Below are 13,600 nucleotides of genomic sequence, written 5' to 3'. Positions count from 1 at the left end.
ATCAGCAAAATATGGCAAACTACATCCACAGTGATAATATATTTGAACCCTTAAAAGTCAATGAAAAAAATCAAGTCCCTGAAAATTACACATGGTATGATTGTCTTTATAAAAATTTCAAAAATACATAATGCCAAAACATGTAAAGGATACAGCCATGTGTGATAAAATTATAAATAATGACAGAGGAAAGATAAATAAACATAAAATTCAAGAAAATGCAAAAGCGTAACTGTCATTAGTACATGGGGCATCCAAAGATATTAGAAATGTTATTTTCTTCATATGGCTATTAGGTTCACAAATGTTCATTTAATTACTATACATATATGTTATACTATATAGCCTTTTATATAAATAAAAAGAAATTAATTATTTCTTATGCTATAGAGTGATAACATTTACTAAAAGTGTCATTTGATCCATTTCCCAAATAGTGTGCTGAGATAGTGATCCTCTCAGCCCAGGGTGGCCAGGCAGGCCGTGAGGCCTTTGGCTTGGGATAATCTTGTGCATATTCCCCAGTGTGCTCTCTGACATACTGATGTTTTCTTCTGTGTGAAGTGACATGAATAGATTAGACTTGATTCCCTGATAATGCCAGATGAGAGTTTTACTATATTAGGCCATTCTCCTTAGATTTAATACTGAGTTAAATGTTTCCACTTCAGAATAACCTCTTATAATTATGAAATTTATTTTTAATCCATAGGGAGAAGATAAACAATATAAACACACACATATATAAACACTCACATAACTATATATAATATTCAACTTTATTTCAAATATACCAATTTTAAAATTTATCAATATACCCATTATTATTCTTTGAGTGACATACCACACAAATTCAATACAGAGTCGCTAAAGAATCCTCTTAGGCTACTTCACTCAAAGTCTCTGCAGCTGCCTGCACTGTGAAGGCTGCAACAGAAATCTGTCTCTTCACATCTCCCCAGGCCTTGGAAGGGTCTACTTTACTTTCAATATCAAACAGAGCATCATAAATTCCTGGGAATGACTCCCCTGCATACTTGTTGTGGCTGCTTGGAGCATAGATGACATGCCTGTTGATAAAATCATTTGCTGTTTATTAGGTGCCCAAATGATATACAAGAGAAACACAAGAGCACTCTGCAATTCCTGGATTGCATATTCCTATAACAATTTGAACAAGCCACTTGTCAACTGAACTTCCAAGTTCAATCATCTCTGAAGACTATTATATGAAATCTATAGTAATTAATTATATTTTATTTCAAACAAATAAATTAAAGTGGTTCAGTACTACAAAACTAACAATGATGATAGTAACCACAGCAATCATTCTTGGTATTTAGTGTTTACTTACAATTTTTCTGATGTTTAGAAATAAACTCTACACAGTTGATATTAGTATTTCACAGAGGAGGAAACTGAGGTCTGAAAGATAAAGTAACTAAATGATTTGTCTCAAGGCACATGACAAGTAACTGCTGATTTTTTAGTATATCATGCTACCCCCTACATTACAGCACAATTGTGATCGTTACAGTCTTGTTTGTGATCAGTAAACCCTCTATTGTATTTTTTTGTCTTTTTTAAAAAAGTCACACTACCATGTTAGAATACTTAATATAGAGTTTGAAGAATCATCAAAAACAATTTCGTAATGTTCCACGTGACCAAAGCAGAAAATGTTTTATAGAATGGGCTAAGACAGTTCATGTAATAGCCCACAGAAGAGAAAGACAAACTCCAAAGTAAAGATGTAAATAAGGCCAGAAGCAGTAGCTCATGCCTGTAATCCCATATATTAGGGAGGCCAAAGTGGGAGGATTGCTTGAGGCCAGGAGTTCTAGACGAGCCTGGGCAACATAGGGACACCCTGTCACTACAAACGAAAATACAAATATTAGCTGGGCATGGTGGCATGTGACTGTAGTCCTAGCTTCTTGGGAGGCTGCCGCAGGAAGATTGGTTGAGCCCAAAAGTCTGAGGCTGCAGTGAGCTACAATTGCACAACTGAACTCCAGCCTGGGAGACAGAATAGGACCCTATCTCTTAGGAAAAAAAAGGGGGTGGGGGATGGATAAAAATATGCTGCCATTGGTGATCTGATCGAGTCAACCTATTTGGAAGATGTTCTTACTCCCAAACCCAACCCTTTGATAATCCCTAGAAAGAAAGTTAGGGCCATTTCTGGCTGTCTAATGATCTATCTCATTCTGCAATATTTAGAAGATCAACCTCGGGACAGTCAATGTTTGACAGAAAAAAATCCAACTGTCAGGATTTAGGAGGAAATAAAATATCTAAATATCAACATTAGGGAAAAGAATAAATAAATATATATTTATTATATACATTATATATAGAGAGATGTTTAGGTTGTGTGTATACATAAGTAAAAATATATTTAAGACAGAAAAGGAGCTAAAATTATACACACAAGAATATAACAATGATTTTATATTTTTCTGATAAAATTGGGGAGATTTTTATTTTCTGTCGTGGCTTTCTGGATCTTCTATATTTTCTAAAATAAATTTATATTCTTTTATAATCAGAACAAAGATACTCAAAATAAAGATATGCAAAAATCATATTACATTATATGAAGAAACAATACAACTATCACTTACTACATATATTTTGAAATTTTCCATTTGCTTGCAAGAAGTCAACTTCAATATTTTTTCCACAGTGAAAAAAATAAAAATAATTAGCAGAAAAAGTGATATTACAGAAAGGAGTCATATTTTCTTTTCTTACCTATAAAAAGGTCTGTCTGGTAACCCTAATGGATCAATAAATGCTCTTTCCAGAAACATGAGTTGATCATTCATCATTCTTAATAATATTGGGCTGAGAAAGAAAATGAATACAATTATAACTTCATGAAAATGTTTCTACCCAGAAAATAAAAATTTCAGAGAAAAACTGAATTTAGTTATCTCCGGGGATTGGTTCCAGGACCACCCTCTGCACCAAAATTTGTGCATACTCAAGTCCTGCAAGGAGGACGCATGTATATGAAAAGTCGGCCCTCCTCCTCTGTGGAATTTTTTTTTATTATTATACTTTAAGTTCGAGGGTACATGTGCACAACGTGCAGGTTTGTTACATATATATACATGTGCCATGTTGGTGTGATGCACCCGTTATCTCACTCATAGGTGGGAACTGAACAATGAGAACACTTGGACACAGGGTGGGGAACATCACACACCGGGGCCTGTCGTGGGGTGGGGTGAGGGGGGAGGGATAGCATTAGGAGATATACCTAATGTAAATGACGAGTCCTCTGTGGAATTAACAGGGTGAAAATGAACAAACTACCAAACAAATTAAATAGATCTCTCGGTATAATGATCTAGATTTAAGTCTAAAAGTTACCTAAAATTATATCATTTCAAGTGATTTTCAGAATGGTTTAAGTACAGCATTCTTGGAGCCTGATATGACTTTCTGGATTAACTTGGTCTGCCTCAATGAGGAAATGTAGCTGTGTATGTGGAATCTGAAGCCACATCTGATCTCCCTTGGGTTAGCTGCCCCCAGTATAACTCTTACCACATGCTTAATCCCCCTTTCACATCTTAGTCTTCATATTGTTAAGACAATGAGATAGGCAATTATATAAAATAGAAAATGTTTATGGAACACATGGCTAGTAGTCCAAATGGAATGTAACAGGTTTTTTTTAAGTTTCTATAATTCTCTTATTTTATATTTTTCATTAGTTTCTCATTAGCTACATCTGAGGTTCTCAGATTCAAGCTTGTAGAATGAGCATTATTCTGTGATAAATGTTCTAATATATCAAAGCTAAAAGAAAGATGTTTGTTGAGATGTTTTCCACATAAATGAATTTACTCACTTAAAATACTTTTGTTCTAGATTTATGTCCATCCTACTTTTAGATGTTTTTAATGAAATCATTTTCTGTATGCAATGCTAATATTTTCAGATGTAAGCTTGAAAATAAAAGATTTAATTTGGCAAAATAAAAAGTTTTCCATATTTAAAAATAACAAGAATAGTCGGCCCTCCATATATGTGGGTTTTAGTCCTTCAATACTGTATTTTATTTTGTTTTCTTAAGAGATTTTCTTGCTCTGTTGCCCAGGCTGGAGTGCAGTGGCTTAATCATAGCTCAGTATAGCCTCAAACACCTGAGCTCAAGCAATCCCTCTGCCTCAGCTTCCTGAGTACCTGGGATTACAGTGAATAATACTGAATTTTCCATCTGCGTTTGCTTGCTAATATGAAATCTATGGATAGAGAGGGCTCACTGTATTAATTGAAAAAAAATCATATGTAAGTGGACCTGTGCAGTTCAAATCACTGTTGTTCAAATGTCAATTGTAAATTTTAACATTTTGTAATATGCAAATTAAAAACAATAACATGCATAGCTATGACATCTTTAAAATCTTATAAAATACTATACTGCTCAGGCTTATAAAAGCACAGAAACAGTTGTATGTGCAAATGGAAAAAATAATAGTGATTTTTATTTACATTGGCATAATTAACTGATCAACCCAGATATACAAATATAGGCAAGATTTTCTTCACCTTAGGTATCCTAGCAATCTACTCACTGAAGTAATATCAATATTAAAATAAGATGACTTGCTAATGTTTAGTAAGATGCCTGGCAAATTATAAATATTTACCAAGTGATAACTAACAATATTCCTTTTATTTTTAAAGCTAAACCTATTATGAACACAAGAGATGGTGATTACTTAAGTCTTTCAACAATATTTGGATATCTCCTATTTATCAAACACTCCCTGCTTTTACAGAACTTACATTCTAAAAGGAGTGTTGAGGTTGTTATTATAATAAGGATGATTCAATATAATTGAAAGTTTATCAGCAAGCTCTGAATACTTCAACAATGAGTTACTGAATTTAATATACCAATTATTTCACAATTTAATTAACTGAGAAAAATCATTACAATAAGAAAGCATGAATCATCTTATTCATTAATTTACCTCTTGCTTTTCATAATTTAGTTTTACTAAAAGTTAGCATTTAGTGATCATTTCCTATGTGCCAATTACTGTTCTGAATGTTTATACCAAATGTGATTTTTAATTTTCAGAGCAATTCTGCAAGTTGGGTAGGGTAACAGCCCCATTTTGTAGATGAGATAACAAAGGATCATGAGTTACGTAACTTGCCTAAATTCACACTAGGAAGTTTTAGAGTGAAATAGGAGATTGATATTGTTCTTTCAACTGCACCTTGCCGACAAAAGGAAAATAGGAACAACTTAAACTCCCATAATTTGGATTTGAGCTATTTTTAACATTTATGTATTTGGCATCATGAATTCTGATTCTGTGATATTATAAAGGTGAATGAAACACAGAATACCTGTTAGCAACTCCGATAAACAGTTGAGACAATCGAATGAAGGATAATTTCAATAAGATGCTATGGGTTTCGGAATCAAATTCACAAAGCATTGCTACAAGTACAAAAACTCATGTGGCTACACACATGTAAATATGCACGCACGCGCGCACACACACACACACACACACGCACTTCTCTTTCTCTGTATCCTGTGTTAACGTCTTATATTCTTTGATGAGGCAAGAAGTGATACAAGAAAAGCAGGATAAAGTCATATCTCTTCCTTAGATTTCAAAGTTTTGGTTGAGAAATTCAACATTCAGTTTAATTTACTTAGTCAGAATTTACTATTATTATGTGCAAAGCACTGCTCAGGTGTTTCAGAATTTGTAAATATCATATAGGGAACAGAGTGGATCTTCACTATCACTTAGAGAAAATAAAAGAAATATAGAAATACTAAAGGAAGGGGAAGCTGAGTGTGCTAAACAATAAGTGTCCTAAACAAACCACAATTCAAACCATGAGGCATTTTGTCAGAGGGAGAAAACATTTTTTCTTTTAAATACAAAAAGAAAACCAGTTTTATAGAATACATGGTGTTTGGGATCTCCTTAAAATGTATTTCTTATTGTTGACTTTTTTACCCACATATAAAAATTATAAAGAATTGAAAAGAATAGGTAAACAATTCTTCCAATATTCCCTGAGGATAGCACAATTATTATAATAATTCATTAATTCTCTTTAAGTTTTTCCTGTATTTGTTAAATAAAAATTAATCAAATTATATTTACAATTTTACATCCTTTTTGCTTACTTCATATTTTATTCTAAGTATCTTCTATTATGTTGTATTTCTAATAATCCATTGTAAGGATTATAAAATGTTCAAATTGGTGAATATCAAATTTTTTAGTAATTTCTCTTCTCTTAGGCATTAGGTTATTTTGAATTACTTGCTATTATAATTTTGTACTTCAAATCTTTCTCCAGGCAGCCTTTCTTTTCCAAAATGGAGACTTTTTCCTAAGAAATAATCCAAGAAATGGAAATACTATGTCAAAGCACAGGACTCTGTGACAGCTCTTGAACACATTAGCAATATGTATCTATCTTTTTCAAAAAGGCTAAAATAATTCATAATGCTATCAGAAAAGCATGGAGAGCATATGCTTCAGTGTACCAGCTACAGCAATGTGCACAACCAAGGTTTAAATTGTTATTAATGTGTTGTAAAAATAACATCACATTACTTTCATTTGTATTTCTGAATTATGCATCAGTGAACTGCAATATTTTGCTATGTTTCTTTACAGGTGTATCTTTGACAACATTTTAAAAATTATTTGTCTTGTTTCTTACCGATATTTTCAGCTGGTTCTTTTGGACTGTTTAATTTTCAAAAAATATTTTATAATGTATATATTACTCTCCATTTTTGCTAGAAAATAAGTTTTCAACTTTCTTAATTTTTCTTGTGAATATTAATTTTCGTATTCTGAACCATTTCAAATGGTCTCAAATCTGATTGCATCATTTCCCCATTGCTTCTAAACTGGGCATCTTTCAAGAAATTTCCATTTTTACTAAATAATTCTTTACACCTGTTGTTTATGTTAGCATACAATGTGAAGTGCGATTCTGAATTTACTTTTATAGCAGGTACTAACATAGTTTATATAATATTATGATTGAGTAATCTTTCCCCATTAATTTTTGCTGTATCGTTTATTACTAATACTTCCTTATAGATCACCGAGCCTATTTCTACATCATCTACTGTAATCTTTTTATGTGTTCTTACATCAGCTCCTGGGGATTTGATATTTATATCATGATACTATATTTAATACACAGATCTGTACCCTCAAAATTATACTTTAAAAAAATTACCTTAGTATTCTCACCAAGTATTTTTCCTTCCATCTTAAAATTTTGTTCAAATTGTGTTGTACTTGTGTAATCTTACACAGAATTAATCCTAAATGTTTAACATTTCCAAAATTAATGGCTTCACAATATTTGCTATTCTGGATAAACAGAATTTTGCCAGATGGAAGTGGAAATAAGGAGCTCTATGTGGAGGTAATGACAAAAACAAAAGAGGTAGAAAGAAATCATGCTTTGAAAAATAAATAGTCTGGCTGAGTTATGATGTACAGATACTGAAAAAGCAAGAAATAAAACTGGAAACAGCTGGGGTCACACAGTAGAGGACCTTCAATGTTAAGCAGAGTATTTTGTAACTGATAAAATGGCAGGAGGGAGGGACTGACATTTCTGAGCAGCACAATTGCCACTCAGAATGTTGAAAGTAGGTCTTTTGAGATAGGGCAGCCCTACATAGGATGTGCTAGAGTGGAAAGACAGAAAACAGCAGGAAACGACACTTGTATACCTATGTAACAAACCTGCACGTTCTGCCCGTGCATCCAGGAACTTAAAGTAAAACAAATTTAAAAAAAAGAAAACAGCAAGAAATTCCCAAAGCTAGTTCAGCAACAGTGATGTTAGTTTACTTTTAAATATATGTATATATATACACACACACACACACACATATACACATATGCACATATATGTAGAACATACTTGCTTTTGTCAAAGTCCTGGAGTCTCTCAGTGAACTTGGAAGCAATTTCTGTAAAATTCTTTACTGCAGAAAAAAGTGAATCTGAAATAGAAATTGGGATCATCAAATGCTTAAAGAACATAATTTCTAATGGCACTGCTCTATAGTTCAAGAAAAGGAACAATATAGAAGCCATCATCTTTTGTGTTTTACAAGGTATTTATATTTTTATATTATAAGATGTGAGCATCCATAAAATGGAAAATACATTTATAGACATAAACAGAATATTGGATCACTTGAAATAGCAATAAATAATAAATGACCTAAGATAGTCCATTATATTTAGGAGATTAATAGAACCATACAGATGAGGAATTTGAAAAAGGAAGGGTAACATACCAAATGATACACTGTATGTCTTCATTTCCTGTGGATGTTTCATAGAAATATTGTAGATTTTGTCAGCATACTTTCTTAAAACTACAGCATAATCTCGACAATCAAAAGGGAGCACTATGGAATTGGCTAGCTCAAACACCATCCCTCCTCGAACCTGGGCCACAGTGAGGTGATATTTAAACATTGGATCATAAAACTTTTCCACCAACTCATATGTTTCATAGACACTGTGATACAGTGGATAGCCGCTGAATTTGTTTGTTTCCTACAGAAAAAATGACAAAACATATCTCTTATAGGATAGCTTACAAAAAAATGATTAGCACCATATTTACTATTAGTATTAGTAAGATTGGTCAGTGATGGATCAAGGAAAGTACTTAAGATCTCAATAAGCTACATCCTAAACGGCTAATATTATGATACGTAAACACACTCCAGGCTTGTATCAATTAAAATATGTGTATATGATATAACAAATATTATTTAAAAATTATTTGAAAGGGACCAAACTGGCTTGCCTCTAAGAATGCAGAAGATTGCATTCTTAGATTCATGTTTTAAGAATCTGAAAAAAAAGACAAGACATCTTGCATTTGGATAAAAATAAGAAGACGAATTGTTAAAGGCAAGTACATAAGTATTACACAATATTATATAGGAGAAGACACTAAATTGTTTAATCACTAAAATTCCATGGGTAAATGATTGTCTGACAAGCAGTGTGCTGAAGGCTGGAGAGTCTGAGTGGTGAGGGGTGCAGTAGTGGATCCAAAATCTCACTAAGGAGAGAGAAGGGAGGCCCAGACAGGTGTCAGGAAAACCAAAAGTATAGGTAGAAGGAAGGACTTTTCAAACTGTGAACTGCTGGTTTATCACTTTTGATCATCTTAAGATGCTTATTTTTTATTATTAATATAAAAGGACATTTTATGTACTGATGTGTTGAAGAGACTGGGATTCTGGAATTACCCTGCCAGGGTTTGAATCTAGGCTTCAGGACTTACTACCAAAAACTTTAGGTGGTCATTTGACTTTTCTTTGTTGTAATTTTTTCGTAGTAAAATGTAGACAATATTAATATTTATCCTCACTATCACCTCCTACATAACTCTGCCTAACTTCCTACCTCACAGACAGGAGATTGAAGATTTTCTGTCTGGGAAGAATAGCCCATGAGGAAAGGCTTACAGAAACTTAATGTCAACTCTAAATCACCAAATGTCTTTTCTGTATTTGGAGTTGAGCTCGATTTCTTATTATTGCAATATTCTTATTGGAATAGTTTTGAATGAACTCTTCCTTACCATTTTTATAACTGTGAGAATGATTTTTCTTTATAACATAAAATTTAAAATTGAAGAAGTATCAGGATTAAAATATTACTTATAAATATGGATGTATCATAAAAGTTGACAAAGGTTTCATCTGATGAACAGAAATCAGGGGTGGTATGAATATGAAATGGAAATAAGAAACAACTGTTTTTAATTATAAACCAGTGTTCTTATAAAACTACTTGACATTTTATAAACTATGTACCCAATTTACTTTGAAGAAAATGAAAACCATATATATATATATAATCAACAACAAAAGAAAGGGAATCATGACTTTTACACGTACACAGTGTATTATACTGATATGATTTGACTCTGTGTCCCCACCCAAATCTCACCTTGAATTATGATAATCCCCACGTGTCATGGGAGAGACCTTGTGGGAGGTAATTGAATCATGGGGGACGAATTTTCCTGCACTGCTCTTGTGATAGTGAATAAGTCTCATGCGAGCTGATGGTTTTATAAAGGGAAGTTCCCCTGCATATCCTCTCTTGCCTGATGCCATGTAAGATGTAACTTTGCTCCTCATTCACCTTCAGCCATGATTGTGAGGCCTCCCCAGCCATATGAAACTGTGAGTCAATTAAACATATTTCCCTTGTAAATGACCCAGTCTCAGGTATGTCTTTATTAGGAGCAGGAAAACAGACTAATATATATACCATTTTTCATTTGTTTAATGACTTGTTATTTGTTTAATAATTGGAGATACAGTAAGAGATGGAAATCCAAATACACTCATTAATTTTGAATGATAATGGGGAAATACTGACTAATTTTGAATAAGGAGGAGGGTAAAATCAAAGACAATTCCTACATTTCCAACTTAAATGACTGAGTGAATGCAATGCCACCAAATGAAACAGAAAATATGTTTAAAGGAGTACACGGAAGTTCACATTTGCAGACATGAGTATTGATACCAACTGACACTTGAATTTAGGGTTGGAATACCAGATACAGGAGTTATCCTATGTAGTAGTGATACTGTCAACCATTGAGACTTCTCCCTCTGCTTTCAAATTTCTCTATTCCTCTAATGCTTGATTCACTTTTTGGAGTCAGAATTATTTGTTTAGTTAAAACATATTCATAAATAATCTTGGATAATTTGAGATTCACTTACCCAATTTTTAGTATACCGTGCTCTGCCTGAAGCAATTCCAAGTCGTTGGAAGAACACCTCAAAATCATTTCCAGATCCCAATTTGCTTATCCTTTTAGAGATAAAACAACAGAATTATTTCAAAGTAATTTGTTCATTAAGCACAGATTACATGTCCATTAAACTAAACCCCATTCTTACTATAATAAATGTAATTTTAAACATACAGCTTTAGACATGCAGCAAAAACATGAAAAGAATATTAATTTTGATCACAAAATATCTCCTTCTATGAGACTGTTTCGTGTAGGAATGACTATTTTATGTCACATTTTGTTAAAGGTTTCTGAAGTTGGAAAACATTTTCCTTAAGCTTATTTCATTCCATTTATCATCTGTATTTGTTGTACATAATAGAGTGAAAAGCAAATATTTTTCAGATAATTTGGACATAAATTTTGCCCTTAATAATATAAATAGTGCTGTTGACATCGATAAACTGAGAGCACTGAGATATTTATTCTTCTTCCCTTGCTTGTGAAGATACAACCAATGTTGAAATGATGCTTGCATTTTTATTGCAATAAGCAAAATATTTGTTAACTATATGATATTCAGAAAAAGGATAATTACAAGGTGATGAGATGGCAGAAAAATGAGGAAAATTACTTTTCATCATTATCTCTATCATGGGTTGAGTATCCCTAATCCAAAAATCCAAGATCTGTATCAAAACATTTCATGCACCCCAAAAATAAATACACCTACTACGTACTCACAAAAATTAAAGATTAGAACATTTTTAAAAATGCTGCAAAATCCAAAAGTTTTTAAGCACCTACATGACACTGAAAGGAAATGCTAACTGAAGCATTTCAGATTATGAATTTTCAGATTAGGGATGTTCAACCAGTAAGTATAATGCAAATATTCCAAAATCTTAAAAAAATCCAAAGTCCAAAACACTTCTCATCCCATGCATTTCATATAAGAAATGACCAATCTTTATAATCTGTTGAAATGTTCCATATGTATATATTACATATTCTAAAGAGAAATCACGTTTTGATATCCTGCAGATTTAACTACAAAACACACAGTAATATTTTATTTGTGAACCAAAGTAATGCTTTTCCTTTATCAGATTTTAGACCATTTTGAAACTTAATTTTTCACTTAATGATTGAAAGAAAATATGCTTTTATTTTCAAAACGATCCCACACTGAATTCAGTGGAAACTTCATTCATTTATTTACCTGGGCATGCCACTGAACTCTGGGGAAGGACTTTTTTTAGTCCAACTTTCATAAAGAGATTTGCCTTCAAAGCCTTCATCAGGGCTTTTCAGCTACACAAATTAAAAGAAAAAAAGAGAATACTTACAAATCAGATATATTAAAAACTAGATGTCCATTAACGAGAAGTGAGTAACTAAGCCACAATTCAGCAAAAACAAGGGATGCTATCCATACATTAGCAGTCATCAAGAATTATAAGTTTCTGACAAGTGGGAAAATACTCATGTGATTATATATAGGTGAACTATATTATAAAAATAAATGTATGAAGTGCATAGCATAAACAGGCTACACCAAATTCATACCAAGCCATCGTCTTTAGATGAATGGCATAGTGTATGATCTTTTTGTCTATTTTTCTGAATTAAAAGATACTACAATCAAAACTATTTCTCATCTCACAACAAAGAAAATAAAAAGAAGCAAAATTGTTTCTTGCCAGTAGGGTTACCAAAGTCATTCAATAACATACAATAAACCGCAATGTCTGTTCTTGTACCAGTATCATGCTGTTTTGGTTACTGTAGCCTCATAGTATAGTTTGATGTCTCCAGCTTTGTTCTTTTTGCTTAGGATTGCCTTGGTTATATGGGCTCTTTTATGGATCCATATGAATTTTAAAACAGATTTTTCAAATTCTGTGAAGAATGCCAATAATAGTTTAATAGGAATAGCACTGAATCTATAAATTACTTTGGGCAATATGGCCATTTTAATGATATTGATTCTTCCTATCTATGAGCATGGAATGTTTTTCCATTTGAATATGTCATCTCTGATTTCTTAGAGCAGTGGTTTGTAGTTCTCCTTGTAGAGATCTTTCACCTCCTGAGTTAGCTGTATTCATAGGTATTTTATTCATTTTGTGGTAATTGTGAATGAGTGTTAATTTGTGACTTGGCTCTTGGCTTGTCTGTTGTTGGTGTATAGGAATGCTAGCAATTTTTGCACATTGATTTTGTATCCTGAGACTGATAAAGTTGCTTATCAGCTTAAGGAGCTTTTGGGCTTTGACAATGGAATTTCCTAGATATAGAATCATGTCATCTGCAAACAGGGATAGTTTGACCTCCTCTCTTTTTATTTGAATGAGCTTTATTTTTTTGTCTTGCCTGATTACCCTGGCCATCACTTCCAATACTATGTTGAATAGGAGTGATTAGAGAAGAAACTTTATTTTGTGTCGGTTTTGAAAAGGACTGCTTGTAGCTTTGGCCCATTCAGTACGATGTTGGCTGTGGGTTTGTCATATATGGCTCTTATTATTTTGAGGTTTGCTCCTTCAATACCTAGTTTATTGATAGTTTTTAACATGAAGAGATATTCAATGTTATTGAAAGCTTTTTTCTGCATTTATTGAGATAATCATGTGGTTTTTGTTTCTAGTTCTGCCTATGTGATTAACTGCATTTATTGATTTGCATATGTTGAATCAACCTTGCATCCCTGGGATGAAGCCTACTTGATTGTGGTGGATAAGCTTTCTAATGTGCTGCTGGATTCTGTTTGCCGGTA

At 32.7% G+C, this 13,600-nt stretch overlaps 1 protein-coding gene across 7 annotated transcripts in view; it reads right to left on the bottom strand.

Moving 5' to 3' along the window:
• Nucleotides 1-761: 761 nt before the first annotated feature.
• LOC451475 (Putative N-acetylated-alpha-linked acidic dipeptidase) overlaps nt 762-13,600 on the bottom strand; it is a 62,816-nt gene continuing 49,977 nt past the window's right edge. For 5 of the 7 annotated variants that reach the window (XM_016921764.4, XM_063784379.1, XM_063784380.1 and 2 more), the window contains 6 exons: nt 12,044-12,135; nt 10,808-10,898; nt 8,339-8,603; nt 7,957-8,038; nt 2,758-2,850; nt 762-1,070 (listed from right to left, as the gene is read on the bottom strand). In XM_016921764.4, the coding sequence (XP_016777253.1) occupies nt 881-1,070; nt 2,758-2,850; nt 7,957-8,038; nt 8,339-8,603; nt 10,808-10,898; nt 12,044-12,135 (813 nt within the window). In that variant the 3' untranslated portion in view covers nt 762-880. The remainder of the gene's footprint in view (nt 1,071-2,757; nt 2,851-7,956; nt 8,039-8,338; nt 8,604-10,807; nt 10,899-12,043; nt 12,136-13,600) is intronic. The other 2 variants (XM_016921766.4, XM_016921767.4) reach the window with 1 other exon arrangement.

This window comes from Pan troglodytes, chromosome 9, assembly GCF_028858775.2.
Source record: "Pan troglodytes isolate AG18354 chromosome 9, NHGRI_mPanTro3-v2.0_pri, whole genome shotgun sequence".
NCBI lineage: Eukaryota > Metazoa > Chordata > Mammalia > Primates > Hominidae > Pan > Pan troglodytes.
Note: the sequence above shows the minus strand (reverse complement) of the source record. Positions and strands in the feature narration are given on the sequence as shown.